Below are 19,771 nucleotides of genomic sequence, written 5' to 3' on the forward strand. Positions count from 1 at the left end.
GGGAAAAATATCCGCTGCGAGAGTTAACCCCACGTACTTGTAGATATTTCCGACTCGGACATGATTGCCTCTAGTACGAGGATATGTGTGAAATAAAAAAAAAACTATGTATGTTGCTGATTATTCATAAATAAATGGGACCAGATAACTTAACATTCTATTATCTAAAAATATGTTTATCCACCTTTAAAATAAATTAACAACATCACCAACGCCACTATAGTTATAATTATAATTTTTAATAAGCATGGATTTTGATAATTAGAATTTTATTTTTTACTTTTCCAAAATTATTTCACTTATAATGTCAATAAATAAATAAAAACTTATCAAGAGCGTAAAAATAGAGAAAAACGTTAACATAAGAAAGAAATATTTAATTTGGCTTTCTATCCTACCAAAGAAAGAAGTGAAATGAAAAGTTCACATGGCATATTCTTCATTTTTTTTTTGCTCATTGTATTACTAAGACTATTATTATCTTATAGATAAAAAATTAATCTTTCTCTAAGAGTATGTCTGTCACTCCCTAATTCAAGTATCACTCACAGAAATCAAATTTCAATCTTTTAGTCATATTTAAAAATCTAGCCAAACTTACATTACTAAATCTTCATATTGTTGGTCTTTCATGCTCATCTTATACAAAGCAACTCTTAAAATCCAACTTTTTTTTGCTTATACTTTTGATCTTTTGTAGTGTTAGAACTAGTTGGGTTATGCTATGGGCCAATTACCAATAACTACTCTAACTATATTAGACCATTGAGATATAGAAATTAAATAAAATAGTTTATTCTGGATTAGGATTTGGTTTTGTCCACAATAGATCTCATAATAATAACACCCTATAATAATAATAATAATAATAATAATAATAATAATAATAATAATAATAATAATAATAATAATAATAATAATAATAATAATAATAATAATAGAAATAAATCCCACAAACAAGGTTAAACACTCACTGAAGAACAAAAATGATAAGAAAGTAATAATAAATCTTGTTCCTCCTTTTCTCTCTCGATCTGCTACTTCATTTCTTCTTCAGTAAGGTACATCCTTCATCCTTGTGTTTTTTTGTAGCATTGAAATTATTGTGATTGTAATTGTAATTGTTATTAGTTGCAATGGTTTATTAGGTTGATTGAACAGCATGGATTATGGTGGTGGTGGTACGAATTTGTTTCCGTTGCATCGTTGCAAAACAATTCACCTGGTTGGTAATATTCAACTCAACTAACTAATTAACAAATACACTTACTATTATCTGTTCTATATCTTCATTGTTGTTATCATGTTGATTTGAATTAATGAATGTAAGCTATGTATAATGTATTTTCCATTACAAACAATTGCGTTCATTCAGCATTGCAATTTGTAATTCGGCTTATGAAAGTTGGCGTTCAGGTTAGGCACGCGCAGGGGATACACAATGTGGAGGGAGATAAGAATTATAAAGCTTACTTGAATCCACGGTATTTTGATGCGCAACTTACTCCATTGGGATGGCAGCAGGTAAATTAAGCTTTTTTGTTCAAGACTTTTAAGTTCTTTTCACATGAGAAAGGAGATTATTTTTAAAAGAATCACCTTTTTCAAAAACTTGGACAAGCGGGCACTACACCATTTCCGCTTGCACAAGTCAATATATTGTACTTTACATCAGTGATGAGCGCATGATAAGTGGTAGTTTATCTGCTGAGTTTTGACAGGTTGACAATTTGCGCAACCATGTTCGTGATTCTGGACTTATAGATAAGATTGATCTAGTCATTGTATCTCCTTTATTAAGGTATCAACATCTTGTGCTCAATTGCAATTTTTATGGTTTTAGAAGCTAAATGTGTGTTTCTACTTACTGAAAACTACTTGATTCTGCTTTCATTTCTGAAAAAATATATATGAGGAAACTAGATATCTGTTTTTTCACTTTAGTTGTAGATATTAGTAAATGTATATTTACTGTGCTGATTTATTCTTGTTATGTACTGGCCTTTGTCAATGAGAGATTGTGTTAGTTGCAAAAGCAACTGGGGAGGGTTTTGGAAAACATCCAGATCTTGGGTTTATGTGGTTGAATTGGATAGTTTATTTTTACAATGCCTCCAAAATACGATGGGGTGAAAATGGATGATTAATGAGTTTGTTGGATGCATCCAACGATTTTGTCATCTTTAGTAATGAAACTAGTCTTTGGTGGTATGAAACTATGAATGTATTTTCACATATATTTTTTTTTACGGATGAATACAATATACGTATGGAATCCTAGAGGTCCTTAAGATATATATTGCTTGCATGAATTACTTTGTAACTGCATGGTGGCAAAAAAACTACTTTTGACTTAAATGATACAACTTACAATTTCTAGGACACTGCAAACAGCTGTTGGTGTATTTGGAGGCGAGGGCTACACAGATAAAACAGATGTTCTGCCGCTTATGGTGGCAAATGCAGGAAATAGCAGTCGCGCTGCAATTTCAAGTCTAAATTGCCCACCTATTGTTGCTGTTGAACTTTGTCGTGAACATTTGGTATGCCATTTTTCAATCTGGAGATCTTTTTTCCTGGGGGGGATCGGACATTCTTCCACGAAGGAGTGTATTGCATGTTACTACATGTACTAGTGTTAAACAATTTCAATCTCCATCTATGAATGTGCAGTTTTGTTGATGAAATCTTTTAACCATCAAGATTATGATTGCAAATCCACCTCAATTTTGGAATCTTACATCTGAAATGGGGTTGGGGAGAATTATAAATTGGTTACTTTGCAATGAATTGACTTTATCCTGCAATCATGTTAAATGCTGAGAACAAAGGATTGAGCATGAGTGTGATGAGCATGTGTTTATTTTACATAGACAATCTGCCATTTAAGATGTCAAATGGACACATATTTAACACCATTCTGTAGTATGATTTCCACAGAATGTGACTGTTCAAAATGAAATCAATGTTCTTTTTATTATAATCATCAAAGATTGGAGGAATTTATGCTTGGTTTAAACAAAATATAATGTTTTAAATACTTTTTAATAAATAAACTTTGGTATTAATGGCATCATGGATAACCTATAAATAATTAGTAATCTAACCATTTTTACAGCTCATTGGACCCTTGAAGTTGAGGCATAAAAATATCGGATGAGAAATCACAAGTTAAATTTAAATTTGGGGTGTACACAAATCACTAGTAAAAGATGAAGGATGCAATTAATTCATGCATTTGCTTCTTCAGTTTCTTTTTCCCTATTACCAAGTTACCAAAGCTTAACAGTTTCTTCTCTTAACTTTTATTTTGATGTAAGGTTCCTTAGCTTGATGTTGACATTGACATATGAGCCTTGCAAATTTCTTCACAAATTTTCTCATGCAGGGAGTTCATCCCTGTGACAGAAGAAGAAGCATTAGCGAGTGTCAGTTTCTTTTTCCTGCTGTTGACTTTTCACTGGCAAGTACTTAGACTTAAAGCACCTTAATAATTGTGGTATATGATTTCGTAGGAGAAGCCAGACACCTTTTTTAGCAGTAAAAGTTGGCCAAAATTCAATGTGTTCTCTTGTGAATTTTCTTTCCAGATAGATAGTGATGAAGATGATTTGTGGAAGGAAAATATTAGAGAGACAAAGGAAGAACTAGCAGCTAGGGGGATGAAGTTCTTGAACTGGTATGCGTCTGATATTGTTAGAAACCATTAATTTCGATTCAATTATGAGTTTGTTACCTCAGCAATACTACATGTGGGAAACACCATCCACAATTGGACTTCAATGTATTACCAAATTAATATAGTTATATGTATACCTCTTTGCAATATGAGATAAAGATAGACTTATCTTTCTTGAAATGTATTTCAATATTTTATCAAGTTTACTGGATGTAGCATACTGTGTTAAATGTCTCAATGCTGCTCAAAAGGGTGTCATCAGAACACACTTGTGATGTTTGAGGTTGAAAAATAAGTTCATTTGCCTGGTTCCTTCCACTGATATTTCATCAAGCCATCTATTGGACCACCAAGTTCATGTATCAAGTTGTGAGAAATAACTAGATATCTACTTGTCACTCTTCTTAATTGATATTTTGGTATCAATTCAGATATCCAATTATTATCAGTAGCCTAAGATTTGTTTAATTCTCTGTTTCGAAAAACAAAAGAGTAATTTTCTTGTAACTTCCTATTATCTATGTAAGGAACTGGAAATTGTCAATAAGTGTCATATAATTCAAATCCGTGAGGCTCAGTTTTTCCCCTTACTCTTTATCACAGGTTGTGGACACGAAAAGAGAAGGAGATAGCAATTGTGACACACAGTGGATTCTTGTCTCATACTCTAAATAAGTTTGGAAATGATTGCCACCCATTGGTAAAGAAAGAAATATCCAAGCAGTATGTTTTGATGCCTCCAATCTATTTATTTGTGTTTCCAAGTTTCTCTCCCTTTGAGCTAACTGAGTTGAGAATGCATGGTTTCTTAGAAAATACTTTGCTGTTTCTTTCATGGAATATATTTTATTAAAAAGAAGCATTCACTTTGTTACCAGTGTTAGATATATTGAAACTGACTGCTGTGTTTGAACTTGTCATGTGAGGGTGTGTGTTGTTCTTTACTATGCAATTTGATGTGATAATTTAGATTTTTTAATATGAGATCGAGTTCCTGAAACTCTTAAACAAGATAAGAAATCTAGCCTATGCTGGGAGCTATTCATCTGTTTTTGTATTAGGCCAGTGACCTTTCACATATCCTTGCAGCTTTGCCAATTGCGAGCTTCGCTCCATGGTCATTTTCGATAGAAGGTGAGTTTGCAAACGCAACCTAAGCTACTAAAACAGTCTCTTTCATCTCGATAAATATCTGTTTGATTTATGTTCACTTTTCCAGTATGACCGGAACAGAAGCATCAACCACTAACTATCCAGGCAAGATACCATCAGGGCTGGACCTCCCTAGTGATGTTGCGGATGAGAAGGCTGAGAAATAGGGGGTTTGGTTTTTATACTTATTTGAATGTGTTTAGTATCATTTAAGCATTGAACTGATTGTGCTGAACATAAGCTCCAATTATTTTGAAGATCATGACACTTCGGATATCTAACAAGACTATTCCAGGTTTTACAAAGTTTGCTAATTATGTATTGAAACTATCACATTTATTGTCTGCATAAATATTGTGTGAAATGTTTGTCAAGCCCATATTATGTCATTGTATGAAATCAGATGGTCCATGTTTTGCTAACAAGTCAGAATTTTTTTGTGATGTAAAATTTTAGGAGGAAGAAAAGTTGCATTCTTAACTTTCAGTTTCGGATTAATTAGTCAATGAACATGATTAATGAATGAGGGTTATGACAATATTCGAAGTAGGGAAGATGATTATAACCGATCCCGCCTAATGAGCTTAAGACTTAGTTGTTGTAGTAACTGCCAATGAAGTCAATTTCAGGTTGGTATTTGACCCCATTTTCAGCAGCAGTTAGCACAAGACTTTCCTCTTTCCCTAGGAAAGTCTCCTGTGAGTGTCAGATTATCCAATGGGGATATCCCTACGCTCCAATCATAGAAGAAAATGGTTAAAGGTTACAGAACAGGTCTTGTGAGATTCCCACAAATATAAGCTCCATTAGGCAAAAACCTTCTAGTGAATGGTGCCCATGTGCAACTACAATTCTAAATACTAAGGCCAACTTCATCCCAACATCTTGCAATAGTTGCTACACTCTATATGATACTACTTTTAACATTTTTCTTCTTCATAATGTCACATCATTTAAGTAATTTATTTAACTTCATCTTTCAATCCAGCATCTTTAGAAAAATCTTAAATGAATCACACTATATTTTTATTATAATCTATTTCATCTCTCATGTGAGTCCTTTTAATTGTCATTTTCATAGATGATTTTAATATTTATGTACGAATTTTTTACACTACCAATATATTATTTATCATTCATATGGAAAAAGATTTATATTGGCAGCTCATGAATATTAAACTTGAAATATATTATGAATATGAACATGCCTAACATATAATTTTGTATATTTTATCTAATAATCGAGTTGTCATCATGACGGCTCAATAATTAATCTGGCCATGATCAAGTTTAGGAGAATAAATTTTTTTGCTTGAGCACGATGAGTACCTTGTGATGTTTAATCATTGAAGCCATTGAAATTTGAACATGCTGCCCCTGGCCCATGTGGGTGTAATTATAGTGTTACTGTTTTACCTATTTGTATTTTACACTTTCTTGAGCATCTTTGAACATTTCAAGCAAGCAGCCAAACAAGAAACAAATACATATTTGACTTAAGTGATTAGATTAGATGCCAACCTTACAAGGCATACAACTTCAATTATAAAGAATCAAATAACTTTCGTCTGTATTAGCTCACCAATAATTCAATTGTATTTGTATTTTACATAATAATGTATTTTTTAGCAATACAGTACAATACATTACTTTCACTAATATATAAGATACCTTCTTTCAAATATGCTTATATAACTTTTGTAACAAGTACTACCAGTAAATTATCATAAAAAACAAGGTAATGTTTGCTAATGTTACTTACCTTAAGTACAATCTGAGTCCGCTGAAACTTTTGATCAAAAGTCCGATTCATACGAGGCATGGATGTAGACGGTGTCCTGGCTTATAATTGAATATTGAGGGTCCTACTCCAATCCTAGTCACACTAGTCACTAGTCAACAACACACATCACTCTCTTATCCCTTCTCTCAATCAATCACTACTATATGGCCCCTCTCCCCACTATGTCCACCCATTCCAATTCAAATTGTTATTCTCACCCATCACCAACACTATTCTCACCTTCTTTCTTGCCACCTGTCCATCAAACCACTATTATGATTTTGCATCCTCTCCTACAATTGTACCTCTAAATTTTTAAATTAGAGCCATGGTAAGGATTAGAAACAAGTAAAGAGGTATAACTGTGAAAGAATCTGAATAGTATCTCCGTTGAAGAGTATAATTCTGACATCTTCGATGGAGAACTACCCATACCCACCCTACCCAGAATCCCATGAATCCTCTCCGCGTTCAAGGGACACTGACTTTGAAAACCCGCCGCCATGGGACGATCAGCAACCGCCACCTAACTACAAAGCCAAATTCATGTGCAGCTACGGCGGCAAGATCCAACCCCGCACCCACGACAACCAACTCTCCTACGTCGGCGGTGAGACCAAGATCCTCGCCGTCGATCGCCACATCAAGTTCCCTTCCTTCATATCCAAACTTTCCACCCTCTCCAACATCACACCAGAACAACTCGCACTAAAATACCAACTCCCAGACGAAGAACTCGACGCTCTAATTTCTGTAACTAACGACGATGACCTTGATCATTTGATGCACGAGTATGATCGTCTCTACCGTGCTTCTTCTAGACCCGCACGCATGCGATTATTTCTCTTTACGAATCCTACTCCTACCCCTACTACTCCTCCTGTTACTACTGCTTCTTTCTCCTCCGAGTGTGATCGCTTCGTTGAAGCTCTTAATTCTGGTGGACTTCCGGTTCAGCCTGAACCGATTAAGCCGCAACCTCTTATGCATGGTAATGTTGATTTCCTCTTCGGATTGGACAAGACTGTAGCTCCGCCGCCACCGATTGCAGCGGTGAAGTTCCACGATCCGGTGCCTGATCCTGTTGCACCGGATCCTGTTGATCGGAGAGTTGGATCGGATGCGAATGTGAACCCGATCGAGATACAGAGGCAGTTACAACAGATGCGAATTGCAGAGAGTGAGCAGCAATATAGGAGAAGAAGCGAGGACGGTTTTGCCGGTGGTTTTACCGGCGGTTCCGGAGATTATTACATGCAGAAGGTTCCGGAGAAAGTTTCGCCGTCAAATTCGCCAGTAAGCGTGCCGCATCATGGTGGTTTCTATCCAGAGAGGCAGTTATCCGGCGTCGGTTTTCAGCCTACGGTGACGACGGCTCACGGAGGAGTTGACCAACATGTGTATATGGTCTCAGCGCCGGGACCGTACTATCATGCGCCACACGCGCCGGTGGTACGTCCGTCAGTGACCCAAGGGTATTACGCTGTGCAACGAATGGGTTCTGATGGTTACCGTGAACAGACGATGTACGGCGGCGTGGCTCCTCCTAAAACGGTGTTTTCGTCGGTGGCTCCATCGGGTTTGGCACCGGGACAGCAGGTTAGAGGTTCCACGTATGCAGAAGGATACGGTGTCATAAGGCAAGCTGGGGTGCCAGATAACAGTGCTGCTACGTACGCGCAGATGACTTATGATAGCGCGAGTGGAAGACAGGTGTACTATAATGCGCCGGCAGGGGTGATGCACGCGCCTCCGTTCCAAGGGGCGTCTCCGGCGATCAATGCGACGGATATGAGATCGGGTGGGGTTTCATCGGGTCAGGATGTGAAAGTGGTAAACAAGGTTAACCAAGGTCCTGTGTGATTATCATTTTAGTTCGAATTAAGATTGTTATTATGTTAATTTTGAAATAATACACTAAATAATTATGTGTTTTCCCCTCTTTTTAAATATCATGCGAATGTTGTTTAGCTAATAATAATGTCATGACTATTCTTAGTGTAATATTTATATGCAATATGAGTGTAGAAATTTATACACAATTTTTTATCTTTTTATTTTCTCTCTAAGGAATATACTGGGAAGATTTCAATAATTTTGTTGATATTAACAGAATGTTCTTCTTTTAAAAAAAATCTCAAAATAAATGCACTAAATGATATTTAAACAGAGCAAGTAAACCTTTATGCAAATGTTACAAAAAAGAAGAATAAAATGTGCAACAGGTGTTTACATCAAAAAAATTGTCTTCGAATAAAACTTTATTGGAGTTAACCCAAATATGATGCGTTGGACCTATAGGAAGAGTCGGTCCACTTAATAGGCCTTAATCTATGCACTCGGGCCATATAACATGCCTTAATCTGTACACTACTAGACTGTTAATTTAGCTCAAGTGATTTAGTTGATCCATATATAACTTTGCAATAATTGACGATGGTCTCATTTGTTATGACTTCATTATTGATTGTTACCCTACTAAAAATTGGAACACACTTTATATAATAAGATATATTGAAGAGATGGGCTCTTATCCATTAGTTGTCATTTTAGAAAAATGTTGATATGTTAAAGATAATGTGTTGCCCTAGCACATAATTGATTGATAATCGGTAACAAAACTTGTCTAGGATCTAATTATGAGTTGCATTTAAGAGACGATGAAAGAGAAAAAGAATACTCGAGAGTTATACAATACACTTTTGGATTTTTTGTTGTTGAAGTAAACTTCATTCTACATGCAAAACAAACATACAAAGAAAGGAGCAAATATTGGGTCTTGCCACCTTCCATGAAGGATTCAAGACTAGAGCTCCCTACAATCAAACAAACAAGCTACAAGATAAGAAATTACATTGCTGTTTGAAAACTTGATCTATAATACCATTCTGGCCAGCATTAGTATTAGGATAACAGTATAAAAATGTAACAGCTAAATCTTTTCTTTTTAGCTTGAAACATACTTGAGTTATATGGTTGGTTTTTTGCTGGAATTTTCCATGCTCCCTTACAATCCAAACATGATAGCAAACTCACTGCTGAAAATGCTGCACATATCATTTTTGTCTTCTGATTTTCCTCCCTCTAAAAGCATGAAGAAACATCTATCATATCTAGTTGGTCAGTTATCAAGACTAAACCATTGGCATATCATTTCTTACAAGCTACTAGCCCATTGGCACTAAAAAAAATATGATTCCAGCTTTCCTCAATCTCCTCACAAAGATTATAGATAGGATCTTCTATGTACATATATCTGTGCAATCTATCATGAGTGATCAGCCACATTATGAAGGTATATTTAGGGATGATGCTCTTGTTCCATAAAACTTTATAAAGCCTAAGCCTCTCTTTCTCACCTTGGAGCCATTCATAACCACTTATCTCTTATTTTCTTTACAGTGTACTATTTCCACTTATCATTCTCATAGCCTATTTCCAACTTATCTCTTATTTTGATTATCTTTTTTCCAATGCCAACTTGCATCCTTACTTGCTGCATATTGCCAAAAAGGTTCTACAAATGCTTTCCACTTCTTTAATCACTTTTTGAGGTATGATAAACAATATTTCCTAGTAAGTATGCAAATAAAGGAAAATTGAATTTATCACTTGAATTTGGATGATGTACTGATTGTGTATAAATTTTTATGCTAACAGTACATAGATATTACACTAAAAACTATCATGAGGATCCCCATCTTGACACTATCCAGTAGACTAGAGTTTCTCACATATCTAATAACAGTTACTCCCTATATGGAAAACAGACCAAATGAGTAAAATAATATAATGGCCAATATTTGAATAATAAGGATCAAAATCCAAAGATAATTTTTTTTTAAAAAGTCACAAGAATCATTATCTAGATCAAATTAAAATATAAGAATCAAAAGTTTGTTATCAAAAAACAGCATCAAGTAATAGTAGTGGTGTGATTGTGAAGTTACATGCTCTTTTCTTGATCTCTTACTTAATTCTCTCCACTTGTTATATTCTCTCTGCCTTTTTCCTAAAACCATGTGTGTGTATATCATATATCTTGAACTACTTCATCCATATGCAAGTTCTGTCTCTAGAAAAATCTTCTTAGTCTATCTAGTTTTTACAATTTCTCTGTTTTGAAGCTATGAATGAGATCAAATATGGCTACCCTTACCCTGCTCAAGGTACATGTTTACATACAATTCCAACATCCTCAAATTTTAGATAAATCCTTCTTTATCATAGATGCTTCAAGAAGATGCTTTAATTTGAATTTCCTTGTTTTTTTCACACATGGGCAATAAATGATTCAATGTAGTTAGTTGAAGCAACTAATCAATTTCCCCCATTTTTGCATGCAATAAATATCATTGCTTTACTTTGAACATTCTTAATTTATGTTTCTTAATTACTATGCAGTACTAAACAATTGTTATAACCTTAGTTATGACTTATGATTTTGTCCTACAGGTCCTTATCAAGGACCGCCTCCGGTGGCGGCACCTCCACATTACTACCCTGCACCACCACCCAAAAGAGAACCAGGTTTCCTTGAAGGATGGTAAGCATAAGCAGTTATATACAAGAGTATATCTTTTATCTCAAAATTTGTACTACTCCATGTATCATGCATTTCTCATTGGTCAGAAAATATAATGTTCACATATATTTAATTTATATTTCACTTTTCTAACTAATGGGAAACAGATAGTACATGAAGTGGTATAAACTTTGGGACAGAAGATGTGGTCCAGTTATATATATATATATATAGATGTATATGGAAAGTAGAAAGTGATGTTGCTCCTACCACTAACCCAAAATATCATTTATTTAATTATTTATATTTTAATCCATGCAGATATTATGTAACCAGATTCCTTAGTTGTTAAAAGCTTTTGCTTAATTTTGTTTTGATTGCTTGTTTTGTGCATATTTGCAGCCTAGCAGCTTTGTGTTGCTGTTGCTTACTTGATGAATGCTGCTGTTGTGACCCAACCATTATTGTGGCTAGTTAATTAATACTTTGGCCTTTCCATATTTAGAATCACTCTATTATTGTGATGATGTATTTAATTAAAACTTGTCATTTTTATATGCATGAGTACTAGTCAATCTTTTATTAATAAAATGCTTGTGACAAAGACTTGGAGGTATTGGTATACTTGATAATAGAACTAACTTCTGGTTTTTTTCCTTGTTCTTTCTTCTCTCTTTCTTTCCTTTTTCTAAGTATATTTTTAAAGAATGCTGAGTTTGTTTAATAAGGGTGGAAATTGGTGATAAAAGGACATGAATTATTAAAAAAATACCATGTTCTTTTACTCCTTCCCTGGATATTTATACAGCAAAAAAGAACATATCTTGAAGGCAAATGTATTCAAATAGGCTTAATGTTGTTTTTATTTCAATTTTTGTTTCTCTCAATGAAACTTTCTTTGCTCCTCTAAGGGATGAATGAAGTAGAATGTAATGAAATAATATCAGGTTAAATTTATTTAGATTGTTTGAAATAAAATGGATTGGAACATGATATCTCTGTTAACAAGAGTTGAAATGAGATGGAAGCAATTTATTATTCACACATTTCTATTATATCATAAAATATCCAAATGTTATGACACTTGTTTTTATCAAACAATATTTATGGATAAAAATACAAGGGGTGCTTCAATTTGTTATATCATGGTAAATGTCTTAGTTCTTCCTGCATTGTGAATTTGACATACACTCAATATATTAGATACATGTTGATGTAAATTAAGAGGGGCAACCTATAATTTATGGAGATCAATCTTATAATTAGGAGAGTCACTTGAAGTTCATATTCATGGAAGGAAATTATGAAAGTATTTAGTTTATTTATTTGCTTAAGTTTAATAAATGAGAATTTATTCTCATGGATAGTCTTAGGATTTAATTTTGTCTTAGGAGTTATTTCATTTAAATGTTCAAGTGTTTATTTCAATTATTCATGTAATATGAGTTGGGAAATTAATTAAAGAAGATAATATGGAGATAAAGATCTGAAATCCAGCATGCTTGATTTATGGGAATTAATCTCATATTTTTGCTTAGAGATAATGTGAAGATTAAGTTGATTTAATCATCACAATTCAATCAGCCACAAGTCAAATTGAATTTGACAACTTTTGGCATTGGAGATCAAGCAAAAACGTGGAGACCAAGTCAAGCAAGCAATTTCAACTCAACCAACCTAATTTGATGCACATAATCACTTAGGATCTTATCTACATGATTAATTAGGAATTTTATTTTGTTTATTAGAAGATAATTAGGATTCTATCTTAGTCTTATCTTTATTCAGCAAGGCAGATTGCCTATTTATATTTTATTTGATCATTAATCAAAGTTAAGTTTTGTTTTTGAAAAAAATTGGATTGAATTCCTAAAGTTGAGCCAAAGCTCCTTAATTCGAACTTATCAAGATCCTTATTCTTGTGGCGTTCTAAGACTCGTCACCCTCTCGGTGTGACGTCTAAATTCTTATCAAGATTTTTTCTTGTGGTGAATATCATTGACTTATCAAGCTCTTAAGCTTGTGGTGTCTCCATCTTCATATCTTTTCTATTTTTCCCACAAATCTATCCTAAAATTAGCCTAAAAATCTCTATCACTACCAAAACTGAATTCTGATTTATAAAACTCTTAATTTCAAGCTAAAACGATCTTACAAACAAAGGTATCCCTAGAGGTTATCATGACCTATAACTTTTGATAAAATATCATACTTTTTTTTGGATATACAAATAAAAGAGCATAACTTTGAGTTTGTTAAATCAATTAGTTTTCCTAAATTCAACAACTTTTCAATTGAAATGATATCATTCCCTTGCATCCAAAGTGATTAAAGATTATGAAAGCGTTGGTATAATAGTGTAAGGCTTTGCTAAATTCACATGATGATTAAAAGGCCAATATTTGATTTCTGATAGTGACACTTGTTGAGAAAGTCAATCATACATTTTGAAAAAGATTAATTTCTTACACAAAAGACGTTGAAGATATACCTTTGACAGTACCCAAAAAAAATGATTAATGATTATAATATTGTAAAGAAAACTAGATGTCACACACCTCCCTCAATTTTTTGCACTTTTGAAATCTAGCACTATTGAGGAAATGTGACTTGTACTCTTCAACCACCACCTTGGAACCTAACAACACAACATTTTATTTGTTCTAAATAATGAGAACTTAGCAGACATAAAATATATGTGGTTTTCTCTTTCACATTATTACTGAAAACACACTTCAGATTTTGTCATGTATTCATATTCCTTGTTGTCATAGTTGGCACCTTGGATGGACATGGCTTGGCACATTTTACCCACTTTTTTCAAATAATATTATTTTTCAGTACTAGAGAGAATTTATTGTTTTGGTTTTTATTTTTAATGACAAAAATATCATTTTATTATAACTAAATACATAAATACGATACAACATGTTATATTTCTCTTTATTTTTGAAATATTTGTTTTTCTAATATTAGAAATGACTCACTTTTTTCATATATCAAGTATGTCTCTCTTTTGGGTCATGGAAATTGTGAGTTTTGCATCTCTTGACCAAAGTTTTTTCTGTATAAAGCAAAAAATCAAATCTTTAATATTTGGTTTACAGAACCTAATCATGTAGTAATATTTTTGAATATTTGAAATTGTATATAATATGTTAAAAGTAACATTGAGCTATTCATTTTCTATTCAGGTAACAATCCAAAAATGACCACCCCCTAAGCTTTCCCTTCCACTTCATTTAATCCATAGCTAATCTTTTGTACCCTTTTCCCACAAAGTATGAAATACTTTCAAAAATGGAAAATGTCACTTTCACCTACATGAACAACTAAAGTAAAATAAATTAATAAAGCTATAAGAACATGAGAAAAAGATGAATGAACTGTATGAATTTTATATACTAAATGTATTATCCACTATTCATGTTTAATTATTATTGACTCTTCAGAAAAATTAATATAAATAAATGATGAATAATATATTAAGTGTATATAAATATTTATAATGACAATACATAGATATTATACTCTAAAGACATAAGGTGATGTCCATAAGTTTTAAAATGATTGGTGTCACGAGATGGAATAAGAATTATCCTCATTAATGGAAAGACAAATACTATAAAAATAAATGAAGAAAATAATATGGTAAGATAATTTTATATCTTTTTATATGTGATGAAATAACATTTTTATGATTAAAGGAAAAATAAATATTTATCTTTCATGAAGATCATAATTTGAAATGAAGTTTAAGAAAACAAATAACAATGATGATGGGTGAAAAGTCAAATGCAAATCAAAGCACAGCATTTTAAAAATGACTCACAATTATTTTTTATTTAAACCTTTCGTGCGTGGATGTATTTAGCATTAAGCCATTAACAACTATTAATGTACTTTGAGAAGTATATTAGTTTTTATTACAATTGTATTTTATAACGTCACGCTTAAACTATAGCAATTCTTGGAACCTTTCATCAATCAGCATCATTCATAAAATATTATCTTATTTTCTGTTAATTTTTAATCCTCAAATTATTAATTAAGTTAAAATCTGTTAACCACAATCATTTCAGGAATTATCAATCATAGAATACGACAAGTGTCACTTTTTTAAATAAAAAATAAATGTCGTTGTTTATATAAATAATGTTTTTTATACTGTGTTATAGGGTTTATGAGAAAGTACAAAACTAAAAGTTGAGCTTTATTAGTAAGAATAAAATAGGATACAACTAATTATGCTACTATCAATTCGTTTCTTGAGATTACAAAATTAAATTTATTATACTACCAATTAATAGTATAATTATATTTATTATACTATATAGAGCCAAGGAAGCCCAATTGTCAATGCCATTTACATAATAATTTTGTTTTGAAGTATAAATAGTATAAAAATTTATAGAAAGGCTTTTTGAATCTAAAAAGCGATCAAGTAATAAACAAGTACGCTATGTTTTGTATTAAAATTTTAATTTAATTGTGAATAAATAGAGTAAATATTCTGCAGACTGGAAATTTCAATTCCAACAAGAATATATATTAGGTACCAGGATAAATATTTAGGCTAGCCTTCTTTGCTTGTTATATCAAGATAAACTATATATATTTGTTGTGATTAAGGAGAAGGTTGATGTTAGTACTTCAACAAATCATCAAGCCCAATCCATAAAATCAATCTATGGAATAGATGCTCAAGACTTAAATACTAAGTTAAAATTGGTTTTTTTTCTTTTGCAATGTTAGATTATCATCTTCCTCAAAATAAGAAGTTATATATTAAATATTTTCCTAGCCCATCTTTCCCAAATGTTGGGGATTCTAGTGATTGTTTCTTTTCACAGTTTGGCTGAAGGAAGAAGGGTTTTGTATCAAGGTGTAAGATGTATATATGGCATTTTTTTGGGTAAGATAAATGCACATTTTAGTTTATTATGTTTTTTTTTATTTTACTAGTTTGGTTGCCAAAAATTGGAAAACTTAAAATTGTCCCTAAAAATGTCAAATGCAAATTAAATTTGTCATTTTTAACATATTTTACAACACTTGGTAGAGACTAATTTGACCTTAAAAATAATTATTTTGACCTACATTTGAAATTTTTATGAATCATTTTGAATTTTTCATTTTTTGAAAGACCAAACTGATAATGTCGATAAACATGATAGACTGAAATGAGTACTTACTCTTTTTTATGAACATAGACTCTAAAGCTCTACTTGCAAAATGAGTTTTAAAGGAAAATAAAAGATAATGAAATGTTTCAAAGCCATTATGAGACAACTCTAAAATCTATTTTCCCTTCATTTTACTCTAAAATTGAACTCACAAATAGATGTTGATATACAAAGACCCTTCTATAGGAGTTCCACTACATTTTTATTCCCCTAAATACTCTTGTGATGCAACTATCTAATGAAGCATTTGATCAGATCATCAATTGGCATAGTACGAACATAAATGTCAGAATGCCGTGTGCTTCTAGTGAAAAAATATCACCCATCTTTGGAATGCACATAAGTAATAGTGAATGCAAAATAAAGTAGTTTAGTACATTGGAAATGTAGCTACAAAGTTCAAATTTGTGTATAGAAATTGATGAGGAATTTTTAAGCTACAGGGAAGAGATGTTCAAACAAATGCAAGGGATGAAGATTGTCATGTGATTGAAAACACATTAGTCTAGTCTGCATATATTCCCTGCCCATGTCTAAAGTTCAGTACTTGTGTGTTTTTTTTGTCTCCATTTTATTCGGGACGACAAAGTTGCTATAGGTTATGACAAATCTAGTAAATTTAGTAAACATCTTATTTTGTTCTATAGAATAATTGTACTTTCAGTTATAACACAATTTATAGTCTCCCAAATATTTTTGGCATCAACGTTGTTATAAATTAAATTTGTATAATTTTTTTGGTTATAAATTTGCTTAGTCAATAATATTATATGTGACAAACTATTTGTGCAATATTAACTAATATTGCTATAAAAATTAAATTAAAAACAAGAGCATAACATGGTAAGAAAGAGGTTGTGCAATAACAACTTTTTTATAGTACCAACATATCATCTATCATCACTACAAAAGTTTAAATAAGATGATTAATGATGTGAGAATTATTAATAACAACAAACAATCCATAACGCACTAGGTTAAGTTTATTTTTTTTGTTGAAAGCTATTAATTATCAAAGCTTAAAAAGAACAATCACTCTCATAAATAAATTACAAACTCATCTGGATAGAATCAAGCAACTTATAAGTGAAATTATCAAATCTATAACAACCTCAAACTGTAAGGATAAACAACTTCGTCAATATTGCTTCAGCCTATAAGAAGAACTCGATTATAAAGAGTGTGATTGAACCAACTATGGCTTTGGATCACCAAGATCACTTTCATAATGAACATTTAAATGGACTCAATATGACAATTGAGACCACCTTTAAAACAATGGAATTCTTAGATACTCTCCAAGAGAATCTCAAAATCTATGTCATCTGATAACCTATGTTGTTATTGGATATGACATGACTACAGAGAAAATCTTTTAGCGTCTCACTTTTTCATGTACTTCACATAATGCTACTTCGCCTTCAATGGTGATGGTAACTACTAAGAAACGGATGGAGATCATCTATCCCATAACCATATCATTGTTCCTATCCTTATTCATGTCTCATCCAATTAGTTGTTAACACATGGAATAAATATATGTAATTTTATATATTCACATAAATTTTCTTTCACCTCACCAACTTCCTCATTCTCTCTCACCTCACCAGGTTCTCCTTCTCTCTCACCTCACTTTACCACATTCCCCTTTCTCTCTAAATAATTGTGAAGCAGCAATTCCTCCATAATAATCCATTACCAAAATTTGACAAACACCTCATTGAGTTAGAATTATGGAGAAGAAATTTATATTCATAATTTGCATAAGCAATTCCTACATAATAATCTATTCCTCCATAATAGTCCACAATGAAACAATAATTATGCATAAGCAATTCCTACATAATAATCAAACTTTACAATTAATTTGGGGGTTTCAAATTAGGTTGGAATAATTGATTCAAACTATACAATTAAACTTTTAAACTATTATAGCAGAATTGCGTAAATGGAGGTGTGGCTCAGCTTTCACCAATGGAGTCCCAGGTATCTAACATATTGATGGTTCTAATATACGAGATCTTATAGCACTTACCAACAAGGCCCTATCTATTAATATTATCTAAAAGAAATCAATTATAGACACTAATATAATTAGATCTGCTTTTCATAAACAAACTTGAGATTTACGATCCCAGTTAAGATCGGTTCAGTATCATGGAATCCTTTTCTATCAGATGGCTGCTATCATGCAACCCACGGCTGCTGATTTGCTTTTTTTGGTTCACAACTGATACTTTGTTGTATGCAATGCGAAAGAGATTAAAAGAGAAATTGGTTCTGTGTTACGTAGGAGAGAGAAAAAGAGGAATGTGGTGAGGTGAGAGAAAATTTATTTAACTAAAATTATGAATATAAAATTATATATATTTATTTCATGTGTGAACACCTGATTGGATAAGGTAGGAATAGGGACAGGGTTATGAGAAGTAGGGTCCTCTTCATTATTAGAGAGAAGTGAACTTTTTATACTTAGTTTTAAGATAAAATGTTATTACAAACATAAATAAAATGATATAATTGTCTTTTTATCATATTTTTCGTTTTATTTTATACAGCACTTCCCTCTCCATTACTAGAGAAAAGTCTGACTATGTTATGAGACATGTGATCCTCATTCCAAAAAACACCATGTTTTTTATTGTAAGTATTTTATTTTTGGGTCAACTTAGGTACAAAATATTAGTTAGTAGACATATATGTGGGTTTATGTGGGTTTAAATGTACATATATGTGATTTTAATACCAACAATGAGAATTTTTACCTAGTTAATACAATCATTTTTTTTCAACTCACACCAAAATTTCTGAGTTAACAATTTATTCTTTCAATTTAACAATTCATAAGTTGCAAGGAGTCAACACAACTTTTGGTAATAACTTACAGTAATTACTAATTTGTAATGATAATCAATTTTAATAATTAAAGTAATCCAAATAATAATTTTAAATTTGTTTTTATTCAAATATTTAATCATTTTACCAAAACAAGGAGTTAATCTAGATGTATAAAACTTTGTTGGATCCCTATATATCACATAAGATCAAATGTTAATGTTTAATTCTTAATAACTATACTAGATAGTAAGAACATTTGACCACCACAAAAGAGATTATTTCCTCATGAGGATGATGGGAGTTTTTGGTTAACAATTTTTTATTATTAAAAATACATAAATATTAGCAATGTATGATTCGATTAAGAGTTTAATATTTATGTACTATCAAAAAAATTTGCACAGTCAAAACGTCATTCACCATTAATGTGTATTGTTTTTATTTAGGAGTTTATCATCATTAACACCTTAATGACAAATGATACACCAATAGTTTAACAAACTATTCCATTGTTAGTAGATGCATATATAGATATATGTGTTAATTTTTTGTTGTCTAAATGATGCATACATGATTCTCCAAAAACAAAAATCTTAGGTCCAATCTCT

The 19,771-nt window shown here is 32.0% G+C and overlaps 2 protein-coding genes and 1 long non-coding RNA gene across 6 annotated transcripts; 2 read left to right on the top strand and 1 right to left on the bottom strand.

The window, feature by feature from the left end:
* Positions 950-5,205, top strand: LOC109333244 (phosphoglycerate mutase-like protein 1). 4 transcript variants are annotated; one of them, XM_019568618.1, is made up of 10 exons: positions 950-1,056; positions 1,149-1,229; positions 1,417-1,524; positions 1,722-1,801; positions 2,381-2,543; positions 3,389-3,463; positions 3,591-3,679; positions 4,283-4,402; positions 4,769-4,813; positions 4,899-5,205. In XM_019568618.1, exons 2-10 carry the CDS (start codon positions 1,170-1,172, stop codon positions 4,996-4,998), a joined length of 840 nt encoding a protein of 279 aa, XP_019424163.1. In that variant the 5' UTR covers positions 950-1,056; positions 1,149-1,169; the 3' UTR covers positions 4,999-5,205. The 4 variants fall into 4 exon arrangements, with proteins under 4 accessions (XP_019424163.1, XP_019424161.1, XP_019424162.1 ...); XM_019568616.1 differs by having other exon boundaries at positions 951-1,056; positions 1,149-1,225; XM_019568617.1 differs by having other exon boundaries at positions 952-1,061.
* LOC109333109 lies at positions 6,558-16,535 on the bottom strand. The gene is made up of 3 exons (XR_002105980.1): positions 16,524-16,535; positions 10,588-10,595; positions 6,558-6,884 (listed from the first exon to the last, which is right to left on the bottom strand). It is a non-coding gene; the product is annotated as an uncharacterized LOC109333109 (long non-coding RNA).
* On the top strand, positions 6,979-8,551 carry LOC109333108. Its single transcript, XM_019568385.1, has one exon. The coding sequence runs from the start codon at positions 7,032-7,034 to the stop codon at positions 8,475-8,477; it is 1,446 nt and encodes a 481-aa protein (XP_019423930.1). The 5' UTR covers positions 6,979-7,031; the 3' UTR covers positions 8,478-8,551.

The sequence above is a fragment of the Lupinus angustifolius genome, chromosome LG18 (assembly GCF_001865875.1).
Source record: "Lupinus angustifolius cultivar Tanjil chromosome LG18, LupAngTanjil_v1.0, whole genome shotgun sequence".
Lineage (NCBI taxonomy): Eukaryota > Viridiplantae > Streptophyta > Magnoliopsida > Fabales > Fabaceae > Lupinus > Lupinus angustifolius.